This window comes from Gadus morhua, chromosome 21, assembly GCF_902167405.1.
Source record: "Gadus morhua chromosome 21, gadMor3.0, whole genome shotgun sequence".
Taxonomy (NCBI): Eukaryota; Metazoa; Chordata; class Actinopteri; order Gadiformes; family Gadidae; genus Gadus; species Gadus morhua.
The window spans coordinates 3,235,046-3,252,438 of NC_044068.1; the positions used below are offsets into that span (position 1 = coordinate 3,235,046).

The 17,393-nt window shown below is 49.6% G+C and overlaps 1 protein-coding gene across 1 annotated transcript in view; it reads right to left on the minus strand.

The window, feature by feature from the left end:
• The window catches only part of nt5dc1 (5'-nucleotidase domain containing 1), a 41,753-nt gene that overhangs the window by 1,483 nt on the left and 22,877 nt on the right, over positions 1 to 17,393 (minus strand). Inside the window, exons 7-11 of the mRNA XM_030345495.1 lie at positions 15,176 to 15,350; positions 9,969 to 10,066; positions 5,604 to 5,725; positions 3,961 to 4,290; positions 59 to 242 (exon numbers count right to left, since the gene is read on the minus strand). Coding sequence (XP_030201355.1) covers positions 59 to 242; positions 3,961 to 4,290; positions 5,604 to 5,725; positions 9,969 to 10,066; positions 15,176 to 15,350 — 909 coding nt within the window. The remainder of the gene's footprint in view (positions 1 to 58; positions 243 to 3,960; positions 4,291 to 5,603; positions 5,726 to 9,968; positions 10,067 to 15,175; positions 15,351 to 17,393) is intronic.

Below are 17,393 nucleotides of genomic sequence, written 5' to 3' on the forward strand. Positions count from 1 at the left end.
TGCGTGCGCGTGCGTGCGTGCGTGTGTGTGTGTGTGTGTGTGTGTGTGTGCGCCCCACCGGCGATGTGCTCCACGCTGGGGATGGCCATGGTGCTGTACTTATGGATGCTGTGGCAGCACCAGGTCAGCTTCTGATCCTGCTCCTCCTTCTCCACTCCTGCCTCTCCGGAGCTCTTATGGGCGTCCATGAAGTAGGACCCCCACTGCCGGGAGGAGTCCGAGGGGGCCTTCATGCCCTGGTCCTGAAGAGGTAGAGGAGTGGACACAGGAGTGAACACGGGAGTGAACACGGGAGTGGATACAGGAGTGAACGCGGGAGTGAACACGGGAGTGGACACAGGAGTGAACGCGGGAGCGGACACAGTGAATAGGCTGGTATAATATTTGTATTTCTAAAGTGTGTACAGTAGTTAGTATGAGATACTGAGAATACGTCTCAACAAAGCTCAGTCAAACATGACAGCTAAAAACAACAAGGTGCACAAGTTCAAAGTTCAAAATGCGCTTTCGCATTTGGAACACACTCAAAGACCTACTTGCACACTTGCTTCTGCGAAAACATCTATATTTTTTCCTAGTATTTGCTTGAAGGGCACGCGCTGAATACAACCGGTCCTTGAGGTTCTTCCCTCCCTTTTCAGGCGACAGGAAGTCGTGGGCTCATCGCTCACGTACACAACGCCTAGTTAGTGTCACACCTGAAACACCATGAATAATATTTATAACATGTATTCACGAGTGCCTTTGCAAAACAAATATTCAAATATGATATTTGATATCTATCTTTAAAAAATAAATAAATAAAAATAAGACAAATAATCTTGCGAAAATACTATTTTGTTAATAGAAAAGACCAGTGCTGGCCAGCTACCCCCCCTGCTGGTTTGGAGGTTGGTGTTCAGTTGCCCTACACCCTCAGCCCCCAAAGCTCGGGTCCAGACCGCCGACACCATGTCAGCTTGTCATGTCTTCCAGTATTGGGCAGCAGTTCAATCCCCTCCAGGGATTCTCACCACCAGCCGGTGACTCACCGTCCTCCATCTTAAAGAGACAGTGCATCCCGGCCCTCTGGCCAGGGGGGGCAGCAGAGAGCACCGGCTCCGTGAGGCCGTCATGTTGTCGACACAAAGAGCGAAAAAGAAGCAAAAACCGAATTGGTTTCACACTTTCCAATTGGTTTTCTCGTTTCATATTCACCCCATTGGTCGGCACAGACCAAATTAAATTGGCTGGCGTCCTGGACTTGAATTGTATGTATTCGATATTATACTATAATATAGAATCGATATATAATACATATCGATTCTAGATTCTTCCTTTCCTTATTGACTTCAATTCGAGCTAAAGCCAAATCGTGCAAAGTTCCGCAGCGCGTCTCTTTCAGCATCTGTCGCAACATCAGAGGAGCGCTGACTCGGCAGCTTTGTTTTTGCAGTCTGAAGAACAACATCCTGTGAGCATCGATAACCTTCTAGTGAACCAGAGACCACTTCAGGGTAGAGAGAGAGCGAAACAGACAGAGGCAGAGACAGGAAGACAGGGAGACACGGAGACAGGGAGAGAGAGAGAGAGAGACAGAGACAGAGACAGAGACAGAGAGACAGAGACAGAGACAGAGACAGAGACAGAGAGAGAGAGAGAGACAGAGACAGAGACAGAGACAGAGAGAGAGAGAGAGAGAGAGAGAGAGAGAGAGAGAGAGAGACAGAGAGAGAGAGAGACAGAGAGAGAGAGAGAGCCTGTGTTAGCGGGCTTTGTCAAACCCTTTCTGAGCACATCTTTGGATTTTGGCGTGCAGGAATGTTACATGATCGTTGCCGCGGGCTGCGTGGTCGGGCCCCGGCACGCAGGGCCTAGCAGGCCTCCACACGCCCGCCAGAGACTGAAGCTATCGCTGTGTTAAACACGGCCGTAGACCCCCCACCTCAGGACCAACCCCCCGGGGTCAAGGGCTTACACACACACAAAACACATCCACGGCGAGGAAGGGCCAACAAACACACAAACACATCCATGTTAAGGGAGAGCCAACAAACACACAAACACATCCATGTGGAGGAAGAGCCAACAAACACACAAACACACAAACACATCCATGTTAAGAGAGAGCCAACAAACACACACTAACACATCCATGTGGAGGAAGAGCCAACAAACACACAAACACACAAACACATCCATCTAGTCCGCAGGCGAACACAGGTGCATCATGGGTCTGCATCATGTCTTCGTGCCCATGGAGGGGGGGGGGTCTGAGGGTGTCTGGGGGGTCTGATGGGGTCTGGGGGGGTTTGGGGGAGTCTGGGGGTGATTAGTCACACTTCCAGAGAAAGGAAAGCTGCAGAGGAGGGGGGAGGAGGGGGGAGGAGGAGGGGGGGGGGGAGACGGGGGAGAGCCCTTCACGCTAAACGGAAACAGCTGCCGGCTGGGAATGTACACCGTGTGCACAATTATTAGGCCAGTGAGTGTTTTGGCCATATCATAATTTTTATGCATATTTTCCAACATCAAGCTGTATAAACCTTAGTGCTTATTGGATTTAAGCATACCAGGTGATGTGTATTTGCGTAATGAGTGAGGGTGTGGCTTAAGGAGATCAACACTCTATATCAAGGTGTGCATAATTATTAGACAGCTTCTCTTCCTCAGGCAAAATGGGCCAAAAAAGCGATTTAACGGACTCTGAAAAGTCAAAAATTGTAAAACGTCTTTCAGAGGGATGCAGCACTCTTGAAATTGCTAAGATATTGGGGCGTGACCACAGAACCATCAAACGTTTCGTTGCAAATAGCCAACAGGGTCGCAAGAAACGTATTTCGAAGAAAAGTCGCAAATTAACTGCCAAAGATTTGAGAAGAAACAAACGTGAAGCTACCAGGAACCCATTATCCTCAAGTGCTGCCATTTTCCGGAACGGCAACCTACCCGGAGTGCCCAGAAGTACAAGGTGTTCAGTGCTTAGAGACATGGCCAAGGTAAAAGAGGCTGGAACCCGACCACCACTGAACAAAACACACAAGTTCAAACGTCAAGAATGGGCCAAAAAATATCTGAAGGCAGATTTTTCAAAGGTTTTATGGACTGATGAGATGAGAGCGACTCTTGATGGATGGGCCCGTGGCTCGATCAGTAACGGACACAGAGCTCCGCTTCGACTCAGACGCCAGCAAGGTGGAGGTGGGGTACTGGTATGGGCTGGTATTATTAAAGATGAGCTAGTTGGACCTTTTCGGGTTGAAGATGGCCTCAAAATCAACTCCCAAACCTACTGCCAGTTTTTAGAAGACACTTTCTTCAAGCAGTGGTACAGGCAAAAGTCTGCATCTTTCAAGAAGACCATGATTTTTATGCAGGACAATGCTCCATCGCATGCATCGAAGTACTCCACTGCATGGCTAGCCTGTAAAGGCCTTAAGGATGAAAGAATAATGACATGGCCCCCTTCCTCACCTGACCAAAACCCTGTTGAGAACCTGTGGGCCCTGCTTAAACGGGAGATTTACAGTGAAGGAAAACAGTACACCTCTCTGAACAGTGTCTGGGAGTCTGTGGTTGCTGCAGCACAAAAAGTTGATCGTCAACAGATCAAGAAACGGACAGAAAAGAAGGGTGGCTATATTGGTCACTGATCATTTTTTTTGACGTGTCGGAAATAAATTTCGAGTTTTATTATTCTCACAAAAATAAATAAAATAAACAAGTGAGATGCTAAATCTTCGTTTTTCATTTAGTTGCATAATAATTGCGCACACTAATAGTTGCCTTATAATTGTGCACAGATATAAATATTCTCTTAAGAAAGACAAATCCTCACTTTCACTTTCTTAAACATTCAGGTTTAGGTTGATTAACATTTTGGATTGACGGAGAACACCATAGTTGTTCAATAATAAAAATAATCCTCAAAAATACAACTTGCCTAATAATTGTGCACACAGTGTAGAACAGAGAACATAGTACCTCGAACTTGGCCTTGGTCTCCTGGTCCTGGTCCTGGTCCTTGTCCTGGTCCTGGGTCTGGGTCTGGGCCTGGGCCTGGTCCTGGGTCTGGTCCTGGGCCTGGTCCTGGGCCTGGTCCTGGGCCTGGGTCTGGGCCTGGGTCTGGGCCTGGTCCTGGTCCTGGTCCTGGTCCTGGTCCTGGGTCTGGGCCTGGGCCTGGTTAGCCCTGGCGGCGGCGCTGGTGGGCACGCCCTCGCCCTCCATTTCCTCCACCACCATCACCGTCTCCCAGCGCCCGAAGCTGGAGGCGGGGAACATGTCGGAGCGCATGCTGTCTCCGAAATACACCACCTGGGGACAGGAAGTACACCAACACTCAGTACACCACCTGGGGACAGGAAGTAAACCACCTGGGGACAGGAAGTACACCAACACTCAGTAAACCACCTGGGGACAGGAAGTACACCACCTGGGGACAGGAAGTACACCAACACTCAGCACACCACCTGGGGACAGGAAGTACACCAACACTCAGTACACCACCTGGGGACAGGAAGTACACCACCTGGGGACAGGAAGTACACCACCTGGGGACAGGAAGTACACCACATGGGGACAGGAAGTACACCACCTGGGGACAGGAAGTACACCACCTGGAGACAGGAAGTACACCACCTGGGGACAGGAAGTACACCACCTGGGGACAGGGGGCAGTCTCATCGCTGAGGTAAGGGAGACCTATATATACTGCATATCTCCCCACTCTCCTCTTTCAGTGCATTCAGTCAGAATTCCATGAGACTTTGTTTATCCCCGGTTGTCATAGCAATGTTTTTGACCATCCGAGAGAAATGAAAGCATAATCAGTCATGGAGCAGGAAGGGGAGGGAGGGAGTCCCTCTGATCGGTCCTCTCAGCCTGAGTCACCGTCAAACCCCCACAAGCTGTTTAACGGGAGTGGACCTCAACATGACGGACTCCACACACGAATACACACACAGTGGAACAGGGCAGATGTTGAGTGGATGACATCATCAGGGCCCCCTAGGCCGGGGGTCTAGCCCCCACCGCCACCCCCACCGACACCACCACCACCACCATCCCCACCACCACCAACACCACCCCCACCCCCTCCAACACCACCACCCCCTCCAACACTACCACCACTAACTTTTGGTGACCCAGAGACTTCCACTCCTTTACTCCACCTCCCTCACCCCCCACCTCCCACCCCAACCTCCGCAGCTTAGAGATCAACCACACCTCTTATGATCACATCTCAGGGAGCTTAAGTCACCTGAAACTGGTTTAGACTCTACTGACGCTGGCTGGCTGACTGACTCACTGACTGACTGACTGACTGACACGGGAGGGATAGTAGAGAGATATGCCAGCGGCCTGCAGGTGCGCCCGTCTCACGCCAGGGTGAGATCCCTGCGATATGATTGGCAGGCGAGCCCGGCCCTTTGCCCGGCGGCTTGGCGGTCGACGGAGAAGCTCCTGACACCTGCGTGAGGAACGCTCCAGCTGCCCTGAGCTCCAGCAGCGGCCCTGAGCTCCAGCAATAGGGTTGGTGTTTTTATTTGGTTGATACTGACAGACATGGCATTCCATGGAGCCCTGGTTGGAAGGAAACCCTGGCTGGGACGGGATGGGGAGCCTACCTTGGGCTCCGGCTTGCCCGTCATGGTCTTGAGGAGCTGGTGGAGGTGAGGCCAGTTCCCCTGGGAGTACCAGCCGGGTTTGTCGAGCGCCTGCAGGCCCTCGCTCTCCTCCACGTCGTCCACTGTACCACAAAGATGGAGGAGGATGGGGGGGGGGTCATGCGGCGGCCATCTTTGGAGGACAAGGCTATGACTGAGGAATGCTATTTGTTTACCTTTGTTTGACATGCATTTCGTAAAGCGACACAAAATAACCTTTCGACTTTACGATCAAAACACATGAAAATAGATCATATTCTGATTTAAAACTCCATCCCGACACTCAACGCAGAGCGTAGCTACAGGGTGAGGGTGAGGCTCAACCTCTCACCCTGACTGCTAAGTGAGGGATGAATTTACTGGCTGTGGCTCAGAGCTGAACCAGACCTGCTGACACGGTCAAAACAGACCGCCGTTACGTCACCACGGCAACGGAGGGAGATTCAGAACTTGAGTGGAACCAGAGGGAGGCTGGTCTGCATTAGTGCCACACACACACACACTGATACCACACACAGTTACACACACTGATACACAGTTACACACACTGATACCACACACAGTTACACACACTGATACCACACACAGTTACACACACTGATACACAGTTACACACACTGATACACAGTTACACACACACAGTTACACACACTGATACTTCACACAGATACACACACTGATGCTGCCACACACACACACACAGCGCAACTATGCTGGGTAACCTCTTCCAGTCCTCCTTCCCATGATGCATTAGAACAGGTTTGGAAGGCAGTGCAGTATGAGAGCGTGTCTAAAGACCGGAGGCCTGGGTACTAGGGCATTACTCTGCAGAGGTGAGACGGGCCCGACACATTGTCACACACACAGCGGAGACCTCAGCAGTGAGGATTCAGAGACAACAATTCTGAGAGAATGGCATGGAGAGAAAAGAGCCAAAAAGAGAGAGTTTCAAAGAGTCTGCAATAGAATGAGAGAGAGAGAGACACTGCACTCTAAGAGAGCTAAAAAAAGAGAGTGCAGAAGAAAGGCAGGTAGACTGAGAGAGGTACTGAAAGCACGTGAGCGATAAGGAGATAGAGAGATTGGGGGGGCAGTAAATGGTTTGAGAGCTGTCGTGTTAAACAGAGCCAGGATCTAGATAAGCCCTCCGTGAGGACTCTCTGCTCTGTGCTTTGAGACCCCCAGCATACAGGCCTGCCACCTAAAGTCAATATTTAAGAGCCTGGCTCGCCTCAGCCGTAGAGATCCAGGCGCTTGCATCTCATGTGTGCAGCAGCTTCCAACAGACAACACACCAGCGCCCTCTGAAGCCAGCAGTCTGTGTGTGTGTGTGTGTGTGTGTGTGTGTGTGTGTGTGTGTGTGTGTGTGTGTGTGTGTGTGTGTGTGTGTGTGTGTGTGTGTGTGTGTGTGTGTGTGTGTGTGTGTGTGCGTGCGTGCGTGCGTGTGTCCTTCACATATCTCTAGAACCAGTCTGCTCTTCTTCACACGTGGTGTGACTATGGCGGCGAACGCGAGGATTCATTCAACATGAATCAGCCTCTAAACAAACAGCCGCACGGGGAACGGGCAACACGCGGAGCGCTTCACTGTCCGCACTCGGACGCTAGATGTAGACCGTTATATTAAAGTGTGTCTGTCCATATGGCTCCACTTCACTCAGCGTATCGTTGGGAACCCAAGGGAACGCGGTGTAAAGGTGGAGAGGCTCTGATGGTTCTTAAGAGTGGTTCTGATCAGGTTCTGATGAGAGGTTCTCATGAGAGGTTCTTAAGATTGGTTCTTATGAGCGGTTCTTAGGAGGGGTTCGAGAGAAAGAGGTTCGGATGAGCGGTTCTGATGAGCCGTTCTGATCAGTGGTTCTGATGAGCGGTTCTGATCTGTGGTTCTGATGAGAGGTTCTCATCAGTGGTTCTCATCAGTGGTTCTCATCAGTGGTTCTGATGTGCGGTTCTTGATAAACGTTCCCAACTGGCCCGCTCTGAGCGGCTCTGCACTCATAGCTTTAAAACTCTCCCTCATCCTAGACATTGAAGAGCCACACATCTCGGAACACGGTGGGAAATGATTGCGTCCTTAAAAATAAAGTTCAAAATAAAGGTCATTAACTGACCAATCCATGTGTCACTGGATGACCAGGGTAAGAACCAGCGGGAGAGAGGAGAACCCTACTAGATCCTACAGGAATCATCAACAGGGTCTTCTGACAACGTGGCAATATTTAGAGAGCGGGTGGGGAGAGGAGTGAGGGGGAGAGAGAGAGACAGAGAAGGGGAACATTGCAGCAGCTGGATCTGCAGCACACTTCCATTCCCTGTCCACTGATGACATTCCAGAGGAGGGCAGAATTCCTGGACAAGAATTCCCGCCTGCTTTTGACCTCCAGCGCTGAATGCTTTCAGGGTTTTAGGTCTAAATATACATTTTTTACCTGCTTTACTGATTGATACGTTTGTTTATAAACTGACCAAATACGTTGTGTTACAAAGGCTGTGAACCGACCTGGGAACATCCAGTACTATATAGGGCTGTGAACCTACAGCCCCTATATAGGGCTGTGAACCTACAGTACTATATAGGGCTGGGAACAGGGATCTACTGGGACAAGAATTTAGCCCGGGACTTTGGGAGGGAGAGGCCTTTACTGAGACCGCAGGAATAGCGCGTTTAGAATTTTGCCACTGTGTAAAATAATAAAAACTAGTCCTTACCCAGTGGATATGTGCAATGCAACTACATGTCAACATAGGGATGTGCGTGTGGTCAGAATTTTTGTGAAGATCACAGGCAGATATTTGATAAGCAATCTTGTACATGTACAACATATTAGAAATTGTGTTTTTTTGTTCGGATTTTTTGTCAGCACTATTATTCTATTCTCTGTGTGTGTGTGTGTGTGTGTGTGTGTGTGTGTGTGTGTGTGTGTGTGTGTGTGTGTGTGTGTGTGTGTGTGTGTGTGTGTGTGTGTGTATGTGTGTGTGTCCATCTGTGCGTGTGTATGTGTCTGTTTTCCGTGTGTCCATCCTTGTGTGTGTGTGTGGGGGGGGGGGGGGTGAGGAGAAAACAGTTCCCACAAGATCTCTGATCATTCAAGAAGCAATGGGAGAGGCAGGACATATTTCCCACGAGAGCTCACCGACAGTTCTCAACAACTCTGATCATTCTCGCAGCACGGGGGGTTAGGGCAAACATATAACCGCGAGACCTCTGGTAATTCTTGCAGTATGTGGGATGGGGTGCTTTTCACTTTAGGTCAATGAATGAGATCGTACAGTGATTTGCATATTTCCCAATAGTCATATTCAATCAATACTTGATGTATAAGGGGAGGTTAGGGGCAGTCATGTATTATTTACTGGGCTATAAAGATGGTCAGTAGAGAGGCCTACGGTAGCTGAGAGAGAAACTTACTTAAGACTTTTAGTTACAGTAATTTTCTGCATTGCTCGGGTCAAATTGACCCCAAACATCATAGCTGTACGTTTATTTGAACATAATAGTTGGGTTCAATTAATTCTTATTTTCTTAAATTGAAAAATGACCGCCCGCCGGCTTTGCCTGCAATGGTCTGGCCACTCGGGAAATCTCCCGAACCTCCGGATGTGCCGGTCCACCCCTGGCTTTGAACCCACCTCGGGACTGCAGTACTCCATAGGAAGCGATTGAAACGTACCGGTACGACCGAGGGCTGTGATTGGACCAAGACTTTACACACATATTCTGTAACGGCGTAATGCATATCATATCGCAGCGTATAGCATAACATATATATTGCAATGTATATCCTAACATATATTGCAACGTATATCGTAGTGTATGTCAGAACTAAATCAACGATTAACGTCGCGCAAATATCAGCGTATTTCAACAAGGTAAATCAGTGTTTATCGTTACGTATATCGTAACGTATCATAACGTACATCATAGAGTATATTGTAACACATACTAGTAATGAATGAAAACGACATCGTAACATATATCGTAACATATTACGTAACGTATCTCAACGCATATCGGAACGTATTTCGTGACGCATTTCAAAACGTATATCGTGACGTACATCGTAATGTGTATCGTAACTTAACGTAAAGCATATCGTAACATATATTGTAACGTATCGTAACGGGGCATCGTAACGAATATCGTAATGTGTATTGTAACGTTTATCGTACCGTATATCGTAACATATCGTATTAATGTATGAAAACGACATTATGACGTACATATTAACGGATACCTTGACGGCATTCAGCAAACTTTATAGTAAAGTCCTTTGTATTGTTTATCGGGACATTCTCGGGGCGGGGGGGGGTGGACAGGACGCTCACCGAGGGTTCTGAAGGGACGCTGGTGGGGAACCAGGGAGAAGAACCCGGGCTTCAGCGCGTTGGTGATGATGATGTCGAACAGATCCTCGTAGTCCTTCCTGTAGCACAGAAACAAGATGGCCGTTAGCCGGTGGACGACCTCCGACCGGTCCTCAGAATAAACGTTGTGACGAGTTGATGGCGCCACTGCATTTGAGGAAGCTGGCGCGACGAAGCACTGCACTAAGCTACTCATCGGAGCATGCTAGCTAGTGCAGTGACTTCTAGTGGATGGATGATGTTCTAGCAAGGCTGAAGGTGTTTGGAACGCAGCCCGAAGGTTCTGCTCATTCATCTAAAAAAGTTAAAAGGATAAAAGCAACAGCTAAAACGACTAAAGAACAATGGATTGTTTTTTTTACTTCACTTGTATTTTTCCATAGAATTGTTATTCTTCATGTTTAAGGAAAGGAAGCACCCGTTGGGGCTCAGTTCCCACGGTCTCCTCCCCCCTCTGTCCTCTGAGAGCTGAGGGCTGTCCGGCCTGGAGTCCTCTGAGACGTCCTCATACTAAAGGACTGTACACTATCGGCCCACTCATCCACCATTCTGGTGCCAATGGTCTAGCTCACTTTATTTGCTATACTGTGTAGCAGTTATTTCCGATATTTTCATTGTGTTCATAAGTACACAGTCACCATGATGTTGGGTAGATGGCTAGATGACGAGCATCTTTAGCCTAGAGGCTGGAAGGCCACTGCATAGTGGCTTAAAGCTAGCTCGCGATGCCAAGCTATGCCAGTTAGCGGTGCCAGGAGGATGTGGCGGCTAGCCGTGAGTCACAGCCCCTGGGCCTCGCTAGGCCACAACTCACAGCTGACCGTCACTGGCTCTCTACCCGCCAGGCCCACAGTGGGAAGAGAGGGACCCAGAGACAGAGGCCCCGGGGCCCAGAGACAGAGGCCCCGGGGCCCAGAGACAGAGGCCCCGGGGCCCAGAGACAGAGGCCCCGGGACCCAGAGACAGGAGGCCAAGAGACAGGGGGCCAAGAGACAGGAGGCCCCGTGGCCCAGAGACAGGAGGCCAAGAGACAGGGGGCCCCGAGGCCTGAACCAGTAGGAGGGGTTACCTGACCCTGACCCAGTAGGAGGGGTTACCTGACCCTGACCCAGTAGGAGGGGTTACCTGACCCTGACCCAGTAGGAGGGGTTACCTGACCCTGACCCAGTAGGAGGGGTTACCTGACCCTGACCCAGTAGGAGGGGTTACCTGACCCTGACCTCGTTAGTCTGTAACGACGATCAATGCATGGATTACTAATGTACCCCATATAAACACTCTGAATGTTGACATGCAGTTTATTTATTTACCTTCCTTTTTTTTTTTACGTGTAATATTGATATCTTTCCGTCGTTATTTATCTAATTTGTTACTCTTATTTAAATGCAACATTTATAATCTTCTAATTCGTTAAATCCTCATGAAGATCTCCAAATTTTTAAATCCAAATGACGGTGATAACTAAATATTTGATCAAATCCTCATCAAGGAAGGTAGACAGATTAATATAAACCTATTCCTTCACCTCCTTCACACAGTGTAGTGATTCAGACTCTTTTTATTCTTTATTATTGTGTTGATGCTCGGTAAATATTCGACATCTAACCACGAGAACAGCTAACATCAACACACGCATTTGTTTGGACTGAGGTAAACATGTCAATGTTTGCAAGGCGGTTGTTTAACAAAACTAGCTAAGAACGATTTGCTGTTTTCATATGGATAACAACATGAGAAATACTTTATGTACTGGGTAGGTACTAAGTGTTAAGTATGAAGTATTAAGGTACCATTAGGCATTTTGTGAACTTTGTACGTTTGCCCGAGGCGGATGCTGAAGGGCCCGATTAAAGCTTTGGAAACGCATGGAAACAGCATGGAAACAGCATGGGAACAGCATGGAAACACATGGAAACAGCATGGGAACAGCATGGAAACGCATGGAAACAGCATGGAAACACATGGAATCAGCATGGGAACAGCATGGGAACAGCATGGAAACGCATGGAAACAGCATGGAAACACATGGAATAAGCATGGAAACAGCATGGAAACGCATGGAAACAGCATGGAAACGCATATCGTTCCGTCGTTATTTATCTTATTTGTTACTCTTATTTAAATGCAACATTTATAATCTTCTAATTCGTTAAATCCTCATGAAGATCTCCAATTTTTTTTCTCCAAATGACGGTGATGACTAAGTATTTGATCAAATCCTCATCAAGGAAGGTAGACGGATGAATATAAACCTATTCCTTCACCTCCTTCACACAGTGTAGTGATTCAGACTCTTTTAATTCTTCATCATTGTGTTGATGCTCGGCAAATATTCCACATCTAACCACGAGAACAGCTAACATCAACAGACGAGGTAAACATGTCAACGTTTGCTAGGGAGTTGTTTAACAAAACTAGCCAACAGCAGAGAACCATTTGCTTTTTTCATGTGGATAACAACATGAGACATACTTTATGTACTGGGTAGGTACTAAGTATTAAGTGTTAAGTATGAAGTATTAAGGTACCATTAGGCATTTTGTGAACTTTGTACGTTCACCCGAGGCTGATGCTGAAGGGCCCGATTAAAGCTTTGGAAATGCATGGAAACAGCATGGAAACACATGGAATCACATGGAATCAGCATGGAAACACATGGAATCAGCATGGAAACACATGGAATCAGCATGGAAACACACCCATGTGTTTCCATGCTGATTCCATGTGTTTCCATTGAATGGTAACAGCATGGAAACACATGGAATCAGGATGGCCGCACACCTGGAGCCCCCCCTAAAGGGAGCCCCCCTCCAGTGGGACCCACCCCCAGTGGGACCCCCCCCCAGTGGGAGCCCCCCCCCCCGTGGGAGCCCCCCAGTGGGAGTCCCCCCCCCCCGTGGGAGCCCCCCAGTGGGAGTCCCCCCCTCCAGTGGGACCCCCCCCCCCAGTGGGAGCCCCCCCCCCCCGTGGGAGCCCCTCCAGTGGGAGCCCCCCCCAGTGGGACCCCCCCCCAGTGGGAGTCCCCCCCCCCAGTGGGAGCCCCCCCTAGTGGGAGCCCCTCCAGTGGGAGCCCCCCCCCAGTGGGAGCCCCCCCCAGTGGAAGCCCCCCCCAGTGGGAGCCCCTCCAGTGGAAGCCCCCCCAGTGGGAGCCCCCCCCCTCCCAGTGGGCGCTGAGTGGCCCGCGGCCCCCAGAGTCTGACAGATAAAGGGTCTGCCTTCACTTCCTCAGTCACGTTGGCATGACGACCGGAACCTCGAGAGCAGCTACTCTAACACACACACACACACACACACACACACACACACACACACACACACACACACACACACACACACACACACACACACACACACACACACACACACACACACACACACACACACACACACACACACACAGCTGGGCCAGGACCCAACATGCCTTCTCTATGGGAGGTGACACATGCTGGTGGGGTCAAAGGTCGGGTGGGGGGATGTTGTTCCAGCAGAGAGGGGGGAAGAGGAGGTAGAGGAGGAGGAGGGGGAGGAGGCTGGGAGAAACAGAACGGCCAGTCTGCCGTTTGGCAGGAAGTGGTTAAGAGGGGAGTAGCCTCGAGTCACTCTGAGATCCAGGAAAAACCCCGCCCCCAACTAACCCTAGGGGTAAGGTTAACTCTAGTAGTGTTAAGGTTAGGTAAGGTTAACTAACCCTTAGGTTAAACTAACCCTCACCCTAGGGCTAGGTTAACCCCTAGAAGTGTTAAGGTTAGGTTAGGTTAACTAACCCTAACCCTTAGGTTAAACTAAACCTAACCCATATTATTATGTATCATAAAGTGTATTGTATTATGTACCTTGACACTCAGCTAGGAGGAGCCGGGTATCAAACTAGCAACCTTGCGGTTACCAGTCCACCCGCTCTACCTCCCAAGCTACTACTCTACCGCCCCACAATCTCTCTAAATCTCTCAAAATTAATAAACTGATATCTCTCCACAGTAATTATCTAAAAGATAACATCTAAAACCCATCTCCTTTGAATCCTTGTTGCCATCCGGTGCTTGTGCCCCAGACGTCCAGATGAACAGCGTGTGCTCTCTAGCTCTCTCCTGCTCCAGCCCCGGCAGCAGCGTGGCTCACCGCGTGGGTCCATGGGTGTGATGTGGCTATCGTTCCCTCCTGCGTGATGAGGCGTGAGTGTGGCTCTGGCCGTAGCAACAGCCCTAAGCCCCGGGTTGACTCTGCTAAGTGGGGTCTGAACCAGACGCTACAGAGAGCCGGCTGGGACAAAAGGGGTTTGTGTGACTGGACTCCAGACCTATAAAGACAGAGCTGTTAAGGCAGCCGGAGGTGGCGGCCTGGCTCCCACGGTGGGGCAGTGTAGGAGGTACAAGTTACTCCATTATCAAAGAGCTAGGGAATAACTTCCATCTTAGTCTAAGGTCGTATTATTAGGTTAAGTTCAACTTCCCTGTTTTAAGTAGTATAGTATCAATATCATTGAGTTTAGTATAACTTCCCTGTAAAGTAGTAATATTATTATTAAGGAGGAGAGGAGAGGAGAGGAGGAGAGGAGAGGAGAGGAGAGGAGAGGAGAGGAGAGGAGAGGAGAGCGTTTGAATCACCAGAGGCATGCCAGGACTGTAAGGAATGCCGGAAGTTGGGGGAAAAACTCCAGACCTGAGGGTCCAGACCTGGAATTCTACTCAACCATGTGTGTGTTCTCTGTGTGTGTACGCATGCAGGGTGTGTGTGTGTGTGTGTGTGTGTGTGTGTGTGTGTGTGTGTGTGTGTGTGTGCGCGCGCAGGCGTGTGTGTGTGTGTGTGTGTGTGTTTGTTTGTGATTGAACAAATGTTGCTGTGCTGTCATAGTATTAAGTATTAAGGTATAATGTCCAAATAATAAGGTATAGGGGCCCCAGTAAAGGGTGTTGGGGTACAGGGGCCCCAGTAAAGGGTGTTGGGTAGAGGGGCCCCCAGTAAAGGGTGTTGGGGTACAGGGGCCCCCAGTAAAGGGTGTTGGGGTACAGGGGCCCCCAGTAAAGGGTGTTGGGGTACAGGGGCCCCCAGTAAAGGGTGTTGGGGTACAGGGGCCCCCAGTAAAGGGTGTTGGGGTACAGGGGCCCCAGTAAAGGGTGTTGGGGTACAGGGGCCCAGAGGGCAGGGGTCCGGGTCCGTCTGGCCCTCACCCCAGGACGTGTTCACAGATGAGCCGGCAGTAGTCGCTGTGGGAGCTGGTGATGAGCAGCAGGACCTTCCCGGCCTCCTTCATGCTGCGCAGCCACGCCTTCACCTCCTCGGAGCAGGGCTGCAGGTAGCGCCCAGGGTCTCGCTTCACGCTGGGGAAGTAGGTCCCGGCGTCCTCTGCTCCCAGGGGACACCAAACACACACACACACACACACACACACACACACACACACACACACACGCCAGGAGTTAGAGCCGCACAGCCCTGGAGAACCAAGCTAACTCAGTGGTGGATTGGATGGCGGACATGCTAGCTCGTTAGTAGCTCGTCATCATCTCGTTATTATCTTGTCAACGAGCCGCTGAGCAGATTCTTCATCCAAGGAGTTCCACTGGTTGAGATCGTGGCATAATGAAGGGCGCCTGGACTCAAGGAGGCCTCCAAGAAGGCTTCCGACATTGGGCATCGAACCCAGAACCTCTCAGATAAGGGTCAGACACCCTCAACACTAAACCGTCTTTTTATTTTATCCAAAAGTTGAAAGTTGAGGAAGCATATTTCTAGCAGCTATCATTATCAAATCCTTATGTTAACACCATACTGACATCTTTCAACCCAACCCTAACTTAGCCTACCTTACCCTAACACTCTCCTTTCCTGATCAACTGCCGTTATCTTCACCAGCTTCGTGGTCAGAGAGAGGATGAAGATAAACCACTCAACGGAGAGGAAGACCTGGTTCATGATCAGTCAGATAGAGGATGAAGATAAACCACTCCACGCAGCGAACTTGAACTTTCTTGCATTGCAATGTGTTATCTAATTTTGAGTTAACAGGAAACCCAACTGTCACACGATGTGCTCGAATCAGGATCTGAACATGAGATTATAAACGGCTGGAGACGAAGGGTCATAAACCCGTTCACATCATGTAATATGAAGTGTATTCATTCAGAAGGCGACCGTGTGTTTGGCCTCATATCTGTAGAATCCTTCGTTCCAACGGTGCGTGATCCAGGATCTCTTGTTGTTTAAATATGATCTGTCTGTCTGGAAAGGTGACCCGGGTTGTAGGTCAAATTGAACGGATGATTCTGATGAATGAGCTTATGAGTCTGACGGGCTGAAAAGAGGATGCAGCTCAACGGAATAGACTGGAACATGCTGCCCCCTGGTGGTCCAGCTGTGGACTAGCGGTGCAGAGACGTCCTTCACCCAGAACACAGACAGGTGTTACAGCAACACCTGCCCACCAGGAGAGGACGACAAAAACTAAGAGAAGCTAGAGAACAGCGTCAGAAATAAAAGGCTCACTTCATGAGTGCATAAGTAACAATCGAAAACAATGAATTGAGAAGATAATAAAGCAATGTAGATCAGTTTTTCAACCAAATCCCCTGGTCGATCTAAGGCAGGGGTCTCAAACTCACGGCCCGGGGGCCAATTGAGGCCCGCGGGATGATATTTTGTGGTCCACTACTTGACATCAAAGTTTAGTGCTAGTGCGGCCTGCGCGTTGTTGTCAAACACACTTTTTAGTCGCTAGCCACGGTTTTTTATCGCTTGAGATAGGGTGACCGTGTGTCCCGTGTTTGCCACGACAGTCCCAATTTTGAGTTGCGTGTCCTGAGTCCCAACAAAAGCCAAAGGACGCTATGATGTCCAAGTTTCCACCAACCAATATGAAATGTCCCCTGCTGTCAGCGATTACATAGCCAACGTGATCTAATTATAGGCCGATCATCAACAGATTGGGTCAGTTGTGCTACTTTTTTTTGTTGTGGCTCTGGGAGCGACTGATCTGGTCTAGGGAGGTCAATAACCTCTAGTCATCACTCAGCCCCCTGGAGAGGGGGGGGGGGGGGGGATCACTCAGCCCCCTGGGGAGGGGGGGGGGGTCTGGCCGTCATTCCAGACGCCCACTTCCTGTTCCTGGACACGCCCCTTCTGACGTGATAAACTGCCATTATCTTCACCAGCTTCATGATCAGTCAGAGAGAGGATGAAGATAAACCACTCAACGCAGAGGAAGACCTGGTTCATGATCAGTCAGAGGATGAAGATAAACCACTCAACGCAGAGGAAGACCTGGTTCATGATCAGTCAGAGGATGAAGATAAACCACTCAACGCAGAGGAAGACCTGGTTCATGATCAGTCAGAGGATGAAGATAAACCACTCAACGCAGAGGAAGACCTGGTTCATGATCAGTCAGAG